The sequence below is a fragment of the Macrobrachium nipponense genome, chromosome 27 (assembly GCF_015104395.2).
Source record: "Macrobrachium nipponense isolate FS-2020 chromosome 27, ASM1510439v2, whole genome shotgun sequence".
NCBI lineage: Eukaryota > Metazoa > Arthropoda > Malacostraca > Decapoda > Palaemonidae > Macrobrachium > Macrobrachium nipponense.
Window position 1 is genome coordinate 18,262,550 of NC_087216.1, and position 18,672 is coordinate 18,281,221.

An 18,672-nucleotide genomic window follows, 5' to 3' on the forward strand; every position below is an offset into this window, starting at 1 on the left:
ACTTGAGTAAGTCTTCACTAGAGTATACACCCTTTTGTAATATTATGTAGTTACTTGAGCTTTCACAATTATCCGTTACAGATTACAGGAATTAAGCGCCTCTAATACTGAAGAAAATCCAGATTATAGTGATATAGAGTTAATCCAGCATATCAATGTTGATGTAGACAGGCTTGTAAAGCTTCTTAATGGTAAGTAGTCATGGCATTTTTATACACATGAGATATCTTCCTTACTGCTTAGTAAAAATTTAGAGTAAAATTCGAGTAAAATGTTTGAGGGACTAGAAATGTAAAAGGACTAGTAATGTAAAAGGCTTAACACAAAAGTATTTATGTCTCTACTTTGACTTGCCTTTAGTTGTAACAAGCTTATGGATTTCATTTGAAATTTCAGAAACAATAAAAACCTTTCGAAGTTTACGGAAGAATACTCAAATTGTGTTGATGACCTCATTGGAGAAGGCGATATGGAACTGGATGGATACATACCCCAGTGAATTTGCAGATTTGCAGGTAAATTACCCCTCTTGCACATCACCACCATGGTCATCATTCTTACCCTCATCATCATCAGTAGTTTTACTTGATGAGGCTTTACCCCTCTTTTGTGGTTTTTTGGTCTTTTCTAATTGTCTGGTTGCATCACCTAATGATGGTAATTTTTCTAACTAAATGGTTTTTCCTCTGTTATAGGAATTTCTCTGCTGAGGGGATTAGCTTTTTTTTCTCTCTTATTGGTAACCCAGCCAGTTAATGACCAAACACCCAGTGATGATGTTACGAACCGAGAGAGAGGTCCGCTCCAAGTTCGATATTATGATAAACAAAAAGAATTCAACACCAACAGTTGAAACGATACAAATATAGAAAGATACACAAACACAACAAAGGTTTATTTACAAGCTTACTAACAAAGATAAATGCAGAATGGTGTCTCCTATTTACATAAAAAAGGCCAAATCTTACAATGCGTGAACTGGGGAAGAAGTGAGGTAATTCAAATACTTGCTGGCCAGTTTTGCGACTCGAAGCGATGGCTTCACAAAGGAGAACGGTGGAACTTTAGTCGTCTTCTTGACTCCGTACTGCAGGAGGCAATGTCTATTCTTGATACCTGAAGGGCAGGAACTCCCCGAAATCTCTAGTAGAAAGTTTCTTCTCTCAAGGCTTGCTCAACGTCGAAATATTTCGGTCGTCAACTCCTGACGACGACTTGACCAGAATTCAACCAACTCTCGAGCGCCTTTTTCTCTCTGATCCTTTGTCAGTTCCTTCTTCTCTTATCTCTCTCTGATGATCTCTGATCTCTGCTGCTGAGCTCTCACTGATCAGATCTATGACTCTCTCTGATGATATCTCTCAATCTGTGACCAACTGATGATCTCTGCTCCCTCCTACTTCGTCAATCGTATTTATAAGGCATCCTGGGGGCGGGGCCTACGGCGAACGTCACAGACTCCCGAGATGACCGGAACTTCTTGGAAGAATCTAGACGACTTATTGCATCAGAAATCGCGGCGTTTCTCACGACACTTTGGTGCCTATTGCGTTCCCCAACACGCCCGATGATTCTAGAACCATCATGAGAACAGGCACCTCCAACACATGCGCGAATGCCTCTGTGCTGTAGAACTTCTCGAAGATGCGTTTTCCTTTCCTTTAACTTGTAATTCTTTGCTATGAAGCAATTACCATTACACATCCCCCCCCCAAAAAAAAATTTGAAATCAACTGATTTTATTTTTTCTAAAGAGAAACAAGAATTGAACAGGAGAACAATTCTGCATAAAGCTTTAATACTTCTCCATTCACTCAACCACTCGTGCTAAAATAGAAAACGCTCATTAGGCTACTCATTCTGGAAAAATCTCCAGAGGCTACCTGCTATACCATTATCCTTCCCTCTTAATTTCTCCGTTTTCTGAACTCTGCTTAAAACTTTGAAATACTAAAACACCCCTCGCATTTTCTCAAAACTAATTTCTCTCAGTAACACTGTCACATCGAACACTGGCAGTGGCCATGGTACGGGGCGTTCTTTATAATTTTGAAGCAAGTTTACTTTAATTGACTTTGCTCTACTCATACCCATATTAATTCTATAATATCTATTTCCCCTCTCCTCTAACACTGAAAAAGGACCTTCGAACTTATAAGGTAAAGCGGAACCACCTTTCTGTACTAGTACTAAAACTTTATCTCTTACACACAAACTTCTCTTTTTTGCTCAAAGATCATGTTTCCCTTTAGTTTCCCCTTGACTCCCGTTCTCCTTAGCTAGTTGCCAAACATCTCTTAAACTGTTTTTATAATACTCTAGATTAGTCGTGTAATCTTCTCTACCTTTATTTACAGACAAAGGTCCGACCATATTGATAACTATATTCTCAAAAGGTCCTCCTACTGAAGGAATATTACACAACGGAACTCTGGAAATTACTTGATTCAGTTTCCCGGCAATTTGGCATTCATCGACAGCTTAAAACATATCTCTTTACGTCACTTTTCATTTTAGGCCAAAAGTATGCCCTACCAATAGACCTGAAAGTTTTATTTACTCCTAAATGTCCTTGCTCATCATGTGCTAACTTCAAAACTAGCTCACGAAGCTTCCTAGGAACCACTAATTGTTCGGTGATTTCCCCTTTACTACCTGACTTAGGACTAACATAACGACACAAAACTTCGTCCTTTAAACAAAAAGTTTCCTTACACATATCCTCGAGATCATCATCCAGCTCACATTAAAAGATTTGGGTTAGTGTCTCATCCTCTCTCTGCAGCTTGACTAGCGCATCCTTATTCAAAGGGTTAGTGCCTACTTCATCACCGTAACTAGTACTAGATACCGGTACATTTACTACGTTACCCTCGACAGCTACACCTTCCGTTTGGCTATCACTGTCAACATCGATAGAGTCCAGTCTCTCAGCCACACTCATGCCAAGATCAACCTCGCCACCTCTGTCACACTCGTTCAAATTCACGAACTCACTCACGTTCGAATCCATGAACTCACACTCGTTCGAATCCACGAAGTCACTCTTGTTCGAATCCACGAACAAATTATGACCGTAGTCTACGTCTGTATCTGAACCGGACCTAGTTACTACCGTTTCAGGCACTGGAATATCCCTCACAACGGGATTCACATTCTTGGATAAAGCCAAGTCATTACCGACAATAATGTCAACGCCATCAATGGGCAAACTGTCAACAACTGCAAGTTTCACTTCTCCTGACACTACCTGACTTTCTAAGTTCAACTTCAACAAAGGACAAAGAACACAGTGTTAGGAAATCCACCTAACATGACTTTTTCTTCCAAATTGATTTCTGCCCTGTTTGGCACACACACTCTCCTAATCAGTGAGACAGCAGCTCCTGTGTCTTGAAGCAAGACTACTGCCCTCGAAAATACTCCTCCAAAAGAGGAAACTACACCTTCTGCTGACAGAAATTCACCAAAAAATTTCCTAGTTTCTCTCATCACATCATTCCTACTTGACGAAAGGTTAACTAGAGACACTGGTTTCTTAACGTCCCTTCCTTTTCTACAGCACAATTTCTCGCTAAATGCCCTTTCCCATTACATCGGAAACAAGTTAATTCTGAGCCACTAGATGCCACCTTACTCTACAAACCTTAAATGTATGACCTGGTTTTCCGCATGTATAACAGGAAGAGTCACTTTTACTCGCATTGCTATTACTAGGACTGAAACCTTTACTGCTTTGTACTCTACCAGACGAAGGATAATTTTGTTTCTCACTAACACTCAAGTTATGAGTTAGACTATATTCGTCAGCTAACCTAGTTGCCCCTGCGAAAGATACTTCTCGCCTATCTTCTACGTATATAAAGCTTAATCTCAGGGGATATGTCATCTTTGAAGTTTTCTAACAACATAAGTTCTTCAAACCATCAAAATCCTCAACTTTAGCAGAAGTTAACCAATCAAAAAACAGCCGTTTCTAACTTCGTTACCATATTCTACATAGTGGTATATTAATAAACATTACTTATATAATTTATCTAGCCCTAAAATCCCCAAAAACCGCCGCCAAAATTACCACATTGGCAACCCTGTTACCTCCTATTCTGTCCGCCAGTTGGCAACACTGTCGTTGACAGATACGAAAACCTTCCCTCAAATCAGTGTTAACGAACGCCCGTGTGTTTACATCACGGCCGCTCTTTATAAATTTCCTTAAACATTTTTTGTGCTTTAAAGCTTTCATTATTTGTTTAAATGAAACTTTATATGAATTACACTTCACGCATTACATCACGAAATAGTGCAATTAAACTTTGATTTCTGTTGTGGTTTCTTATCTTAAATTACGAACTTTTTGCGCGACCCGGAAAACTACTGACCTGTCCATTCCCCTACATGGATTACCAAGAAATTACGATGCTTCCATTCTAGCCAGCAACATCAGGAAAACTGCTCGGTTTGTTGGAGACAAGGATGAGTAGCAGGGAGTATGAACCCCATGACATTTGTAGTTCTTGTCGTGGACAGGTTTGTGACTTGACTTCTCGTTGTGACGTATGTAAGCCCTGGTCTGACGAGGATATGACTGCTTATATGAAACGCCAAACAATCTTGCAGCGTAAAAGATCGGTTAAGGAGAAAAAGAAATCGATTGCTAAAAACTGTATCTAACGAATTCTTTGACTTGGGCGCTCATGATTCTGGCTCTTCGGTTTCGGTATCGTACGACCCGATTCCGAATTAATTGATGCTTTGCCCCTGTACAACCGGTAATTAGTGAAGTTAGTTCTGATGTAGATTCGAAGATTTTGGCAATGGAAACTACCTGGAAACAGAATTTTAAGAAATTACAGCTTAGTCTAGATAGAGATATTTCTGCTAAGTTTAAAAATCTGTCAGAGAATTTTCAAGAAGCCTTTACTAGAATGTCTAACACACTTTTAGATTCATTTTCAGCTCCTCGTCAGGTACCTGTCGACAGCACCATGGGTAACGGTGCGACAGATACCCCGGCTTGTGAACCCCGTCGTGGCGAAGGCCTAGGGGGGATTCGGTCCGGGCAGGCTGCCTAACGAATCTTTACCCAACGTGTCCCCTGTTAGTCCCGTAACAGTGCCAAAGGGCGCTTATTTAGGAGAAGGGGGAGGGATATTAGTGTCAGACCTAAGATAGCTAGTCGTCAGGATTTTACTTCAGAGGAAGTTTCTAAGTTAGGATCTGACGATGATGATGATGATGACGCGGATCGTGTGATATTGATGTTTCCTCGAATGGATGTCATGATGTAGAATTCAAGAAACTTTTTGATTTAATTTTGAGTTTTCTTCCTCAGGCAAGGCCTAAAGAGCAAGAAGCAGCCTCCGCCTCGTTGTATTACAGAAGGGATTTTTCTTGACGGTCCTTCCCGGTCACGGAATTTTTACGTTTTCCCTTTGCCCAGAGGTTCGCGAGAGTGAGGACGGACGTTGCCGCTAAACTTTCGAAGGTGATCGGGGAAGGGAAGAGGAAGCTCTCTTCTCTTATACGACACCGGAGAGGAGTTTACCAGGTGGCGGATGATTCTTCATTCTCTTGACCCCCCAAGCCAAATCCTGATTTTGTCCGACTTTCAAGTCAACCCTTGCCTTCTAAGGCTTTGGTCTCTGTCTCAATTGAAGATTTTATTGCTATGGAGGCTGTTATGAGCTCCTTACAAGAAGCTCAATCCTTCAATATGTGGGTCCTCGGAGGGCTTTTAATGTATATCAAGGACTCCGGGTTTGTTCCTCCTGATGCTCCTCTTTTGAGAAATTCTGCTCATCCATTTCAATCGCTTCTGTACATCAGAACGAGCTTGGCTGCTTCAATGCAGGCCTTTCTTGTTTCTCTAAGGCGTAACTGTATTTGTCGCAGTTACCCTCCTCTGTATCGGAGATTCCAGAGAACCCGTCTGTTGTCCTCTTCCTCCTTTTTGGGCGATTTCCTTTTCGATATTTCTGTGCTTTCTGAGGTTTTGAAGGAACATCAAGGTGATGCCTCTTCCCAAGCTCACTGGGCCTTTTCAAGAGCTTTTTTCTCTGGTCTTCCTCCCATTCCTTCAAGGAGTAAGCGTAAGTTTAGGACCAGATCTGTACCTTTCTGCTCCAGCCCAAAAACAAACCTCCTTCTCGGCTCTTTTTTTTTCCAGAGTACATCTCAGGTTGCTGGTGCTTCTTCTTCATCCTCTGGTGCTCACCCTTTGAAACGCGGGAGAGGTTCTTGGCGTGGCTCCAAGGGCAGAGAAAGAGCTCAACCTCCAGGAGGACCTTCTTCTTCTTCTTCTTCTTCTTCCTTGTCTCTGCGTAAGAATTTTCGGAAGTAGGAGTCATCACCTCGCCTGGAGACCGCAGTAGGAGCTTGTCTCTCCCGCCATTGGTCAGCTTGGCAGGGGAGAGCGGTGGATGCTTGGGTGGTGGAGGTCCTGAAGGAAGGTTACGAGATCCCTTTTGTTTCCAGACCTCCACTTTCCAATCGTCCTCTCGAGTTTCAGCAGTTATTCCCCCTCACTCAATCAGGGGTCAAGCCTTGGAGAAGGAGCTTTCGGCCCTCTTGGAGAAGGATGCCATAGAGCGAGCTCCTCCTTCTCCCGGGTTTTACTCGGATGTTTGTAGTTCTAAAGGCCTCGGGTGCCTGGCGCCCCATCATAGATCTTTCGGTTTTGAACAAGTTCATTCTAAAGTCCAAGTTCAGGATGGAGGACGGTCCAGACTGTTCTTTCATCCGTCAGGAGGGGGGACTGGATGATTTCCATCGATCTGCAGGATGCTTATCTGCAAATCCCCATCCATCCAAAGAAGCAGAAAGCTTACCTTCGGTTTTCACGGACTCGGGAGTTTTCCAGTTCAAGACCCTTTGTTTCGGCCTCACCACTGCTCCACAGGTCTTTTCTCGGGTGATGGCTCCTGTTTCAGCTATTCTGCATCAGTTAAATGTAAGGATGCTTCGGTATCTGGACGATTGGCTAGTCCAGGCCGAATCTCTAGAGAAATGTCCTCCGGTCGAGGGAGATAGTTCTGTCTCTTTGTGTCGAGTTGGGCATTACGTGTCAACTTCGACAAGTCCAATCTAATCCCTTGCCAGATCATGACTTATCTGGGGATTGTTTTGAATTCCCAGATTTTGAGGGCTTCTCCCGCTCAGAAACGGATAGACAAGCTCTGGATCTTGATCAAGAATTTTTGTCCTCCGTAATGCAGCCCAGTTTCTCTTTGGAGGTCTCTCCTGGGCCATTTGTCATCCCTCATCCAACTGGTTCCCGAGGTCGTCTCAGAATGAGGTCCCTTCAGTCGACACTTCGCCAGTCATGGGATTTCGTGTCCGAGGACACGATAGTCGCCTCTTCTCCACAATGTCGGAAGGATCTCCGTTGGTGGATGCAAGTTCACCGCCTCAAGTCAGGGACATCTCTTCTTTCGGTTCCTCCGGACCTAATGTTTTGGTCAGACGCCTCGGATCAAGGTTGGGGCGCACACCTGGGCTCCGAAGCCGCTTCGGGCCTTTGGTTAGAGGAGGAGAGGAGCATGTCAATAAATTGGAGGGAACTGAGGGCAGTGTACCTAGGCCTTCTTTCATTTCAGGAGACAACTGTTGGAGTCGGTTGTCGCGATCTTTGTCGACAACACCACAGCAGTCTCGTACTTGAGAAACCAAGGCGGCACACAGTATCGGATCTTCTCACTCCGAAGAAGCCCGAATCAATCCTTTTTGGTGTTGGCAGAAGACAGGGGGATTACGTTGGTCCCTCAGTTTATCCTGGGCCATCACAACTAACATCTTAGCAGACGCCTTGTCGAGACCGAACGAAGTTCAAGGGTCGGAGTGGACACTTTGCCAGGAAGTCTTCGACAGCCTCAGGAAGAAATGGCCTGTCACAGTCGATCTGTTTGCCACCCCACTGAATTTTCGGTGCCAGATATTCTTCGCCCCTTACCAGACTCCTCAGAGTGCCGGGACAGACTCTCTTTTGCAGGACTGGGAGGGACTTCAAGCCTATGCTTTTCCTCCGTTCTCTCTGGTGAGGTCAGTCCTCAACAAAGTGAGGGCAACCAAGCGTCTGGATCTCACCTTGATCGCCCCCTTCTGGCCACAGAAGAGGGGTGGGTTTCCCTGACCTTTCTGGAAGCACTGGTGGAACCCCCCATTCGCCTGCCAGAGAGACCAGATCTTCTCAAACAACCCATTTTCATCGGTTTCCATCAGAGGCTCCACATGCTTCATCTTCATGCCTGGAGACTGTCAGGAGGTTCTCCAAGCACGAAGGGTTCTCCTCCAGAGTGGCGCGACAGTTGGCTCTTGCCAGGCGACAATCAACCAGAGTAAATTATCAGGTAAATGGATCGGTTTACAGACGTTGGTGTTTAAGTCTCAAGGACATTCAATTTCTAGACCTTCCTTACCGAAAGTAGCGGAGTTTTTAGTTCATTTACATCATGACAGGGCCCTGTCACCCTTCGTGCATTAAGGGTTATAGGTCTATGCTTTCCTATGTTTTTAAGGCAAGGCTTCCTGAGATCTCTTCATCTTATGTCATTAGAGATTTACTTCGATCTTTTTCCCTATCTCGACCCAGGCCGCAGTGTTCGCCTCCGACATGGGACGTTAACAAAGTCCTTCAAGCCTTAAGGTTCCCTCCGTTTGAGCCTCTGAATTCTGCCAAATTTAGGGACCTCTCTTCTAAGACACTCTTCCTTGTCTCACTGGCTACAGCCAAGAGGGTGGGTGAACTGCAAGCACTCTCTTTTCTGGTTGCCAGATCTGGACAAGACATGATTTTGTCATACCTTCCTGAATTTGTCGCAAAGACTGAATCGTCTGATAATCCCATTCCCAGGTCTTTCGTACTGAAGTCGCTGGTCGACTTTGTTGGTAATTTAAATGAGGAATTAGTTCTTTGCCCTGTTAGGGCGCTCTCATGTTATTTACGCCGCACGAAGGACATTCAGGGTCGTCCCCGTCATCTGTTTGTTTCACCCCGAAAGTCAAGAGACCTATTTCAAAGAATGGTGTATCCTTTTTCTCAGAGATCTGATCGTTAAAACTGGTGGTTCGGCTTGCTGGGGAAGACCAGACGCCGAGAGCACACAGTATTAGAGCAGTTGCTACATCAGTAGCTTTTATGAAGAATGTCTCAGTCGCCAAGGTGCTTGAGGCGGCGACTTGGCGTTCTAATTCTGTTTTTGCCTCTTTTTACTTGAGGGATATTTCTCTAGTTCTAGGCGACCTTCGTTCTTTGGGCCCGTTGGTGATGGCAGGACAGGTCGTCAGACAGGAGAATTAGGTAGTCTTCCTGTTTTACGTTTGGTTGCTACCTGTATATTATTCATTAATTTTTTTTTTTTTTTTGTATATATTTTTTGTTTTTGTATTATAACCCATGGCAGTTTTTGACGTAGTTATAATGGGAATTAGGCAGTTTGGTATTTAGGTGTTTTTGATGACAAGGACTGACTGCTTGGCAACTCATGCTGCTTCCATTTTCAGTGTGAAATGGTTCCAGCCACTGGGTTGTCGGCACTGGCGACTACGCTTCTCCCAGAGTCGATGTGAACTAGGACTAGCCACTGGTTCGCTTGTCCTGACGATCCTGCCCTGCTTCTTCCACTGTCCTGGACAGGGAATTAGTCGATGGATCGTCTGCTGTCATCTGGTGACTCGCTCACCATCTACTTTTTGTCTCACCTGTCTTCTCAGAGTCAGACCACTCGTGGAGATCAGGCGACATTTAGTAGCCCTGAGTTTCTTGTTGACGAAGTCGGTTGCGTTGATACACCCCCGATGATCGTGTAACATGAGACCAGGTTGGACTGTCAGGCATTCGTCCTTCGGACTGAATCGCCTTTTTGCTCCGCGCTCCTTTCTCTTGGCACCAGAAAGCTCGAGTTAGGAGTTTGCTCATGAGCCGATTCGTTGCTGGCGACTTCGGGTTGCGTTGATACACCCCCAAGGTTTGCTTAGCTTTGAATCGCCCAGACAGTCCAGACACTCATCCTTTAGGGAAAGAATAGTGCTTGATAGTCTTCAGGGTGCAGCCTTGCTGTCCGCAATTCGTCTGACTGGTCACCTGGTCGGTCACCTGACTTTAGTACAGACGGACTGACTATGCACTTACTCCTTGTCCTGTGCTACCGCAGTTGGTGGCATTATGGTAGGAGACTTTGAGTGTTAGTATCTTTGACCTTGGGTTGAGTTTTGACTGGCCTATGATATATATTTCTTTGTTTGTTTTCTCCTATTCTGTCCGAAGGGGAAATTGTATTCAGATTCCCTCCTCCTTTTCAATGTGGTTAATCGGGCTAGATAAATTATATTAAGGTAATGTTTATTAATATGGAATTTTTATTCTAAAATTAATATTAATAATACTTACCTGTATAATTTATCTAGTCCCACCCATCCTACCCCACGATCTGCCTATCACAACTGATTTGAGGGAAGGTTTTCGTATCTGTCAACGACAGTGTTGCCAACTGGCGGACAGAATAGGAGGTAACAGGGTTGCCAATGTGGTAAATTTTGGTGCGGTTTTTGGGGATTTAGGGCTAGATAAATTATACAGGTAAGTATTATTAATATTAATTTTAGAATAAAAATTCCATTTTCATCCTTTCTCAAATTTCTAAATTTCTTGCGGTACGCCTCCAGTACTAACCTGTACGCGCTAAGAACAGTTTCTTTCACAATATCATAATCATCACATTCCTCCTTAGACATGCAACTATACATGGTAAGCGACCTACCACTCAAAACTGACTGTAAATATAAAGTTCACATTTCTTTAGGAGAACCTACACTTTCCATTAACTTCTCAAAACACATGAAATATGTCGTAACATCTTCCTCATCAAACTTCGGTACTAATTTCAACACTGCACTCATACCTAACCTATCAGCCTCGTTTTCGTTCTCGCCTGTCCGACTGTTACGAGTACTTTCCCTTAACCGAGCAATTTCCAACTCATGCATACATTCTTTTTCTCTCTTCCTGCTCATGCATACGCTCTTTCTCTTTCTTCCTGCTGCATTACCAACATTTCTCTCTCTTGCTGCATTTTCATTGCTTCTGTCGCTTGCTGCACTTCCCTCTCAGCTGCTCTTTCCTCTCTCTTAGCCAGCCACTCTTTCATCTCTCTCATACTTCTCTCTTTCTTTCTTTTCAACATACTCACGGAGATCATTCCCCTCTAGACCTAGTAGCTTACCCGACTCAATAAACTCTTCCACCATCTCACTCATTCTGGTTCTTTCTATATTCTCCCTGTTTCAATCCGTTATGGTGTCAAAATATACTAGCAAAGGTCGCCACAATGTTACGAACCGAGAGAGAGGTCCACTCTAAGTTCGATATTATGATAAACAAAAAGAATTCAACACCAACAGTTGAAACTGGGGATACGAATATAGAAAGATACACAAACACAACAAAGGTTTATTTACAAGCTTACTAACAAAGATAAATGCAGAATGGTGTCTCCTATTTACATAAAAAAGGCAAAAATCTTACAGTGCGTGAACTGGGGAAGAAGTGAGGTAATTCAAATACTTTCTGGCCAGTTTTGCGACTCGAAGCGATGGCTTCACAAAGGAGAACGGTGAAACTTTAGTTGTCTTCTTGACTCTGTACTGCAGAAGGCAATGTCTATTCTTGATACCTGAAGGGCAGGAACTCCCCGAAATCTCTAGTAGAAAGTTTCTTCTCTCAAGGCTTGCTCAATGTCGAAATATCTTGGTCGTCCACTCCTGACAACGACTTGACCAGAATTCAACCAACTCTCGAGCGCCTTTTTCTCTCTGATCCTTTGTCAGTTCCTTCTTCTCTTATCTCTCTCTGATGATCTCTGATCTCTGCTGCTGAGCTCTCACTGATCAGATCTGTGACTCTCTCTGATGATGATCCTCTCACTCTGTGACTAACTGATGATCTCTGCTCCCTCCTACTTCGTCAGTCATATTTATAAGGCATCCTGGGGGCGGGGCCTACGGCGAATGTCACAGACTCCCGAGATTACTGGAACTTCTTGGAAGATTCTAGATGATTTATTGCATCAGAAATCGCGGCGTTTCTCAAGACACTTCGGTGCCTGTTGCGTTCCCCAACATGCCCGATGATTCTAGAACCATCATGAGAACAGGCACCTCCAACACATCGCGAATGCCTCCGTGCTGTATAACTTCTCGAAGATGCGTTTTCCTTTCCTTTAACTCGTAATTCCTTGCTATGAAGCAATTACCATTACAGATGACTAAAGTAATAATATTATTAAATGCTTATAGTATGCTTTGCATGGAGTTTTTACAAAGCTTATATGTAGGATCCTGTTGGTCGTCTGCACATTAGTTTCATCTTTGGTATTTCATCGTCTCCTGTTTGTACCTTCTAGTCCAGCTGTCCAACTTCTTTGGGTAGGGTGTATTAGAATTTAGAAATTTCTTAGGTGAATAACAATGGCTATAACAATGATAAGTGTTAGGATGAGAGTCTAACTGTACAAATATTAAATGGCGAAACTGATAAAACTATCTACTAGGTTATGAGATCTTAGGTTGTTCCGACACGGCATACAAACCTTCGGTCCTTTTACAATAGGAAGGTACTAGCGGCAGCTGGATAGGTCGTAAGCTTTCGAACAAGGGGTTCGGTAGTTAACTGCTTGTCCGACAGGCGCGCTTGCGCGCGACTGGGAGGTAAACAAACCACTTTTGCTTTCGGCCTGCTGGCGTGTGGACGTGTATCATCGCTCTCTGCCCGCTTCATCGTCGTTTGCTTTCGCATGATTGTGTTTTTCTTTTTCTAATTATCTAGTGAAACTGAATTGTAAGTACAATCATTTCATTGAATTCTTTGTGAATTAAGGATCTTGGTGTCACCACGCCCTCCGATTACCCGAGTGCCGGACTGAAGGGCGTAAGTGCGGGAATTCATTTTCCCAGAAATGATCCTCGTATTGTGTTGCTCGCCGGGTGACCGAGGGAGCGGGAGCACCTCTCCCGAGCGTAGATTGGGTTGGAAATGTGTAGATGAAAATCGTAAGTAAGTGCTCTTTTCATTTATATTTTTTTGACCTGTATGCCCGTTGCCGAACGAATGCGCTCGGCACGGAAACTTATTTAGTATGGAAGTGGAATCGCAAAAGTACAGTATTCTTTTTATGTTCATATTTTATTATTTTGATTGTAGCAATACTCCATTTTGGATCAGTTTCCGAGCTTACCCGGAAATTGATCCTTCCCCCTTTTTATTTTGAATGAAGTGAAATCGCAAGTGCAGTTCTTTTCATTTTCATTTTTTATTGAGATTGCAGTTGTTTACTGGATCAATGTTTCTGCTATTCCCTGGGAATTGATCCTTCCCCTTTTTTATTGTATGAAGTGAAATCGCAAGCGCAGTAGTCTTTTTCTTATTTTCATATGTTTTTTGTTATTGCATCAATTCATATGGATCAAGGTTTCCAGAAACCTTGGATCCATAAAGGTAAGGAATTGATCCTTTCACCCTTGCGCTCGGTACCTAGGGCGCAAATGCGCTCGATCCGAGCCCTTATTCATTGTGAAGTGAATCGTATGCAAGATGCATTTTCATTTTATCCCTTATTATTGATTGCATCAATATTTATTTTGGTTCAAGTTCCGCTCAGTCAGGAATTGATCCTTATGCCCTTGCATTCGGGCCGATGGCACGATTGCTCTCGGGCTCTTATATTGTTGTTGGGTACATGGGTACTGTGCGGGGGTGGGGAACGAGAAACCCCCCCCCGCTCAGCTCCCACAGTGGCCCTTCCCCTTGGGGGGGGGGGTGGGGAGGGTTATCGGCGTTCTTCTCCTCGCCCGATCCGTCGAGCGCGGGGGGAGGAGGGCGCTCGGTGCCCGATGTACAATTGTAGTTAGGGGTCTTCCACTCGTTCGGAGAGGCTCACCCCCCCGCGCGAGGGGACTTCCCCCCCACTAATCGCTACTACTGTTATTTCCGCAGGTGCTACTGCCACGAGGGTGGACCTTGGTGAGGTATGGGCGTCCTTCCATTTGCAGGGCGTGCTAGTGTCCAGGGGCTGCGGTTCTATGTCTGGGCCTACTGCGGTCACCCATGGAGTGGTGACCACGCAACCAGGTGACGACGTCCCTCCTCACCTGGTGTACTCGCCTCACGTGGTAACAGTCTTGCCTACAGCCGCTGTGAAGTGCCGTTCGCCGTACCGAGAGGGGGGCGTGCCGCGCCGCTCGTGGTTGCCGCGCTGCAGCGACCACACTTCCGCTGCCCTAGAGCTCGACCTGGACCTGCCGCCAGTACCAGGATGTTGCTGCTGGCTGCTGCTCCACTTCCTGTGTTTCCGGGTGCTGCCTGCCGTACCTGCCGATTCTGGCTGACTGTCCATGCAGTTTGCTGCGCTGGCTGTCCCTGTCGTTGCTGCGCTGGGCTGTTCCCATGCCGTTGCTGCGCTGGCTGTCCCACCCGATGCTGTGCTGGCTGTGCCTGCTGTTCCTGAGATGCCATACCTGCTGATGTCGTCCCATGTTCGTGGTGGTACTACCCCAGACTTTGGTCTGTTCTGTACAGGTGCGTCGGGCCCTGTGGCTTCGGCTACAGCAGCCCCGGCTCCGCCCTGGATAGCAGATCTTACGTCTGTCCTGAGGAAGCTGACGAAGAAGAGGAGGAAGGTGTCGTCGTCGTCGTCTTCATCTTCTTCATCGTCGTCGGCTGCCGCCTCTTCCCCTTCGACTTCTAAGGCTTCACAGCCGAGGAAGAAGAAGGTTGCCTCCTCCTCCTAAGATTCTCCCTCGGGAGCTTCTCTGGGGACCGTCTCACCTCGGTGGGACGGGAGGGTTCCTTCCGCTGGTCCTCCTGCTCCTTCGGGTGAGCGGGGTCCCAGTGTCTTCTTCCGCAAGGGAAGACGAAGTACGGGGACCAGAGGCGGGGTACCGGCTAACACCAGGTACTCCTCGCCTGGTGTCAGTGGTTCTGCCACTGCATCAGGGTCCGTCTCGGCCTCTCGTTCGCGGGAGGTACCGAGTGTACGGCTCGCTACAGCGACCGTGCAGCCAGGAACCAGACCTCTGAGTCCGCTCAGCGTCAGGTTCACGGCACGGGGCGGAAGACTGGTGACAGCCGCTTATGCGACTCTCACCAGACCAGCTCTCACTCTCGCGGCGAACAGCTGGCTACCCTAGGGGAACGGTGACGGTCCACGACCGACCACGGGCTGAGGCTGGGAAGAGGTCCTCCCGTTTCGCCGGTGCCAGCCACGGCTGGAACCAGCGACGTGACGTGCCGTGAGGACAAGCACCGGTCTCACTGTGACAGTGGAGCCTGCAGGTCGCCTGACCGTCGCTCTCACAGAAAGCGACCGGGTACGGCAACCAGCACAGCTCTTCTGATACTCGAGATCGGGGCCGCTGTGCTCAGTCAGCCGTTCTCCACAGGAGACGGTTCGACCAGGCCTGCAGCTCGATCGCCACCGCGCGGGTTGACGATCGCCTGCAGCCCTCAAAGCTGCTGGTGCTGCCAGCGAGCAATGAGGGAGCGTCAGGTCTGCCTCTCCCGTACCTTCAACCTCCTCGGGTTACACCGGGAGGAGCGAGGTATTGAGGAGTGATCGTGAGGGGTGCGCCCCTCATGATCCCACCACAACGCCCTACGTGCCAGGCACGGTTCTGGACCGGCCAGGACGTATGCGCAAGTGGATGGGGAAAGACGAGAGGGCTGTCGCTGTTCCCCCTTCTTAGGAGGAAGGTTCTCGGAAATGCTCTTGTTCGAAGGGCTTAACGGTCCCACTCTGCAAGATGCTGTGACTTCCGAGATCCAGAGGGACTTTGTCGAGGTTACGGCGCTGATTCGTCAGCACAATGATCTCGGGGAAGGATCACTGCTCCCACCAGCAGAGCCACGTCTCGGCTCGAGTCGTTTTGGGGCCCGAGAGGGAACCCAAATCGACGGTGGGTCTGCCGCGATCGGAGCTTGCCGACTGGGTTGAACCAGGTAGTCTCTCGTCTCCGGACAAGAAGGCTCTCTCAGTTCTGGACGGTCGAACAAGCTACTTCACCTCCTCTACTGCGACAGAGGCGTTTCTACGTGTCTTCGGACACCGTATTTAAATCCCCACCCCTTCGGTCCTCCTGAGGTTTCGACCTCGACGAGGACTGGAATGAGTCGGAGCGGTATCGGCTCTCTCCTGTCAGGTGTGATTAGCCCCACCCAGACGACGTTCACAGTGGAAGGACGGCGTTCCCCCTCACCTGCTGCCGGAAGTGGGGGGGGGGGGGGTGCCTGGCCAGCCATTGGGCAACTTGGCAGCGCCACGGCGCCGAGACCTGGATTGTAGATGTCCTTCGGGAGGGAGATCTATTAACCTTCGGAAATCTCGTCACCCCTCACCTCCAACCCGGTCCAACAGCAGGCGTACGTTCCAGGGGCATCGAAGGACGTAGCATTGAGACAGGAGAATCAAGACCATGCTGAGCAAGGAGAGCTGTAGAAATCGGCACGGATCAGTCACCGGGCTTTTACAGCCGACTCTTCCTGGTGGAAAAGTCTACGAGGAGGTGGCGCCCGGTGATAGATCTCTCTCCCTGAACCGGTTGGTTCGCCAGACCCGGTTCACGATGGAGACGGCACGCGCAGTGCTCGACTCTATCAGGGAGAACGATTACATGCTTTCAGTGGACTTGAAGGATGCGTATTTACAAATACCCATTCATCAGTCCTCCAGAAAGTACCTCCGCTTCATCCTCGACGGGACGGTGTACCAGCTCAGGCCACGTTGCTTCGGTCTCTCAACCGCCCCACAGGTTGTTCACGCGAGTGTTCCATCTGGTGTCTGCTTGGGCCCATTCGCCACAGGATACGTCTGATGGGGTATCTCGACGATTGGTTAGTCCTGGCGAGCTACGCTCGCAGTTGCTACAGGACAGGGATCGACTGCTCGAGTTCTGTCGCGATCTGGGGATCGTTCTGAACTTGACGAAAAGTCCGATCTCGAGCACAAGCAGAGGATGAAGTACCTGGGTATGCGGATCGACACGGTAGCAGGGCGAGTCTTCCCCGCAGACTCGCGGATCAGCAGATTCAGGGATGGCAGCCAACCAGTTCCTGTCTTGGCAGGAACAGGTAGCTCAGCGATGGCAAGTCGTGATCGGACACCTGTCGTCACTCGGGAAGCCAGTCCACCCTAACGGGCGTCTTCACCTGCGGTCTCTTCAGGGAGACTGAAGGAGAGTTGGTCACAGGCGACGGATCCCCCAAGCTTTCCATTGTCACGGACAGGAGGTGGAGGCAGGACCTAGCCGGGTGACTGGACGACAGGAACCCCTTAAGAGGAGTGCCTCTGCGCACTCTCCCCCCGGGACATGCAGCTGCTCTCAGACGCATCGACCGAGGGATGGGGCGCACACCTGGAAGAGTTGCGGACTTCAGGAGTGTGGTACGAGAACGACAAGCACCTTCACATCAATGTACTGAAACTCAAGGCAGCGTTCCTCGCTCTCCAAGAGTTCCAGGACCGCTTGATGGGACACTCAGTGGGTGTTGATGTACGTCAACACCACGGTGGTGGCTTACGTCAACAAACAGGGGGGCCTAGTGTCTCTCCCGTTGTATCAGTTGACTCGGCAGGTGCACGAGTGGGCCGAGGCGCACTCAATAGAGCTGTCGGCACGCTACATTCCAGGAAGGAATGTAGTAGCAGACACGCTCAGCCGTCGGGATCAGGTGATAGGGACCGAATGGTCTCTACACCAGGACGTGGCGGAAAGGCTCTTCGACCTGTGGCGGCGACCAGTCGAGGATCTGTTCGCCATCCGGCACAACAGGAAGCTCCAGGTGTTCTTCTCGGCCGTGCTGGATCCATGGGCAGCTGCAGAGGACGCTCTTCAACACCCGTGGGACGACCTCTTCGCCTATGCCTTTCCCCCGTTCAGCCTGATTCGCAAGGTGATCAGTCGAGCACTGGTCATCCCGAATCTCAGGATGATCCTGATGGCTCCCCAAATGGCCACAGGCCATTTGGTATCCGGACCTGCTGGCTCTTCTCGCAAGAGAACCGAGAGAAATTCCCCATTGGCACAACTTCTCGCCCAGCCACACGTCGAGCGGTACCACCGAGCAGTCCAGTCCCTACTTCTTCACGGCTGGCTGTTATCCACCATCTCTTGCGAACGAGAAGCGTTTTTTCGTAGCGCAGCAACAGAGATGGTGGAAAACGTCCGTCAGTCCTCTGCAGTCCTCTGCAGCTGTGTACCAGGGGAAAGTCGGCCGTCTTCTGTGGTTGGTGTCGTAGACGGGGCCTATCTCCTCTCAGAGCCACTCTTCAGCAGGTAGCGGTTTTCCTCGTTTTTCTTCGCCGAGAAGAAACTCCTCTAAGTTCCCACAGAGTCCAAACAGGATACATCCGCCTTGACGCTCGTCCTGAAACTGACGGGATTGGACATCTCGAACTCCGTTCGAGATCTCCTTGCTTTAAGAGGCCAGCCTCTCAAAGGTCTTGCCAACCCAGGGAACTCACAAGACCCTCTTCTTGCTGGACCTGGCATCGGCGAAGAGAGTACGGGAACTTCATGCAGATAATGATGTGGATGAGATGCTGCTTTGTCCTGGGAGGACGCTACGGCGCTATCTGAAGAGAACTCGACACCTCGGGCCTGAGTGTCGACGCCTCTTCGTTAGCAACG

The 18,672-nt window shown here is 47.7% G+C and overlaps 1 protein-coding gene across 1 annotated transcript in view; it reads left to right on the forward strand.

Annotated features, from left to right (window-relative positions):
• Positions 1-18,672, forward strand: part of LOC135200618 (neurofibromin-like) — a 369,381-nt gene that overhangs the window by 531 nt on the left and 350,178 nt on the right. The window contains 2 exon segments of the mRNA XM_064229231.1: positions 82-191; positions 397-515. Of these exon segments, the coding sequence (XP_064085301.1) occupies positions 82-191; positions 397-515 (229 nt within the window).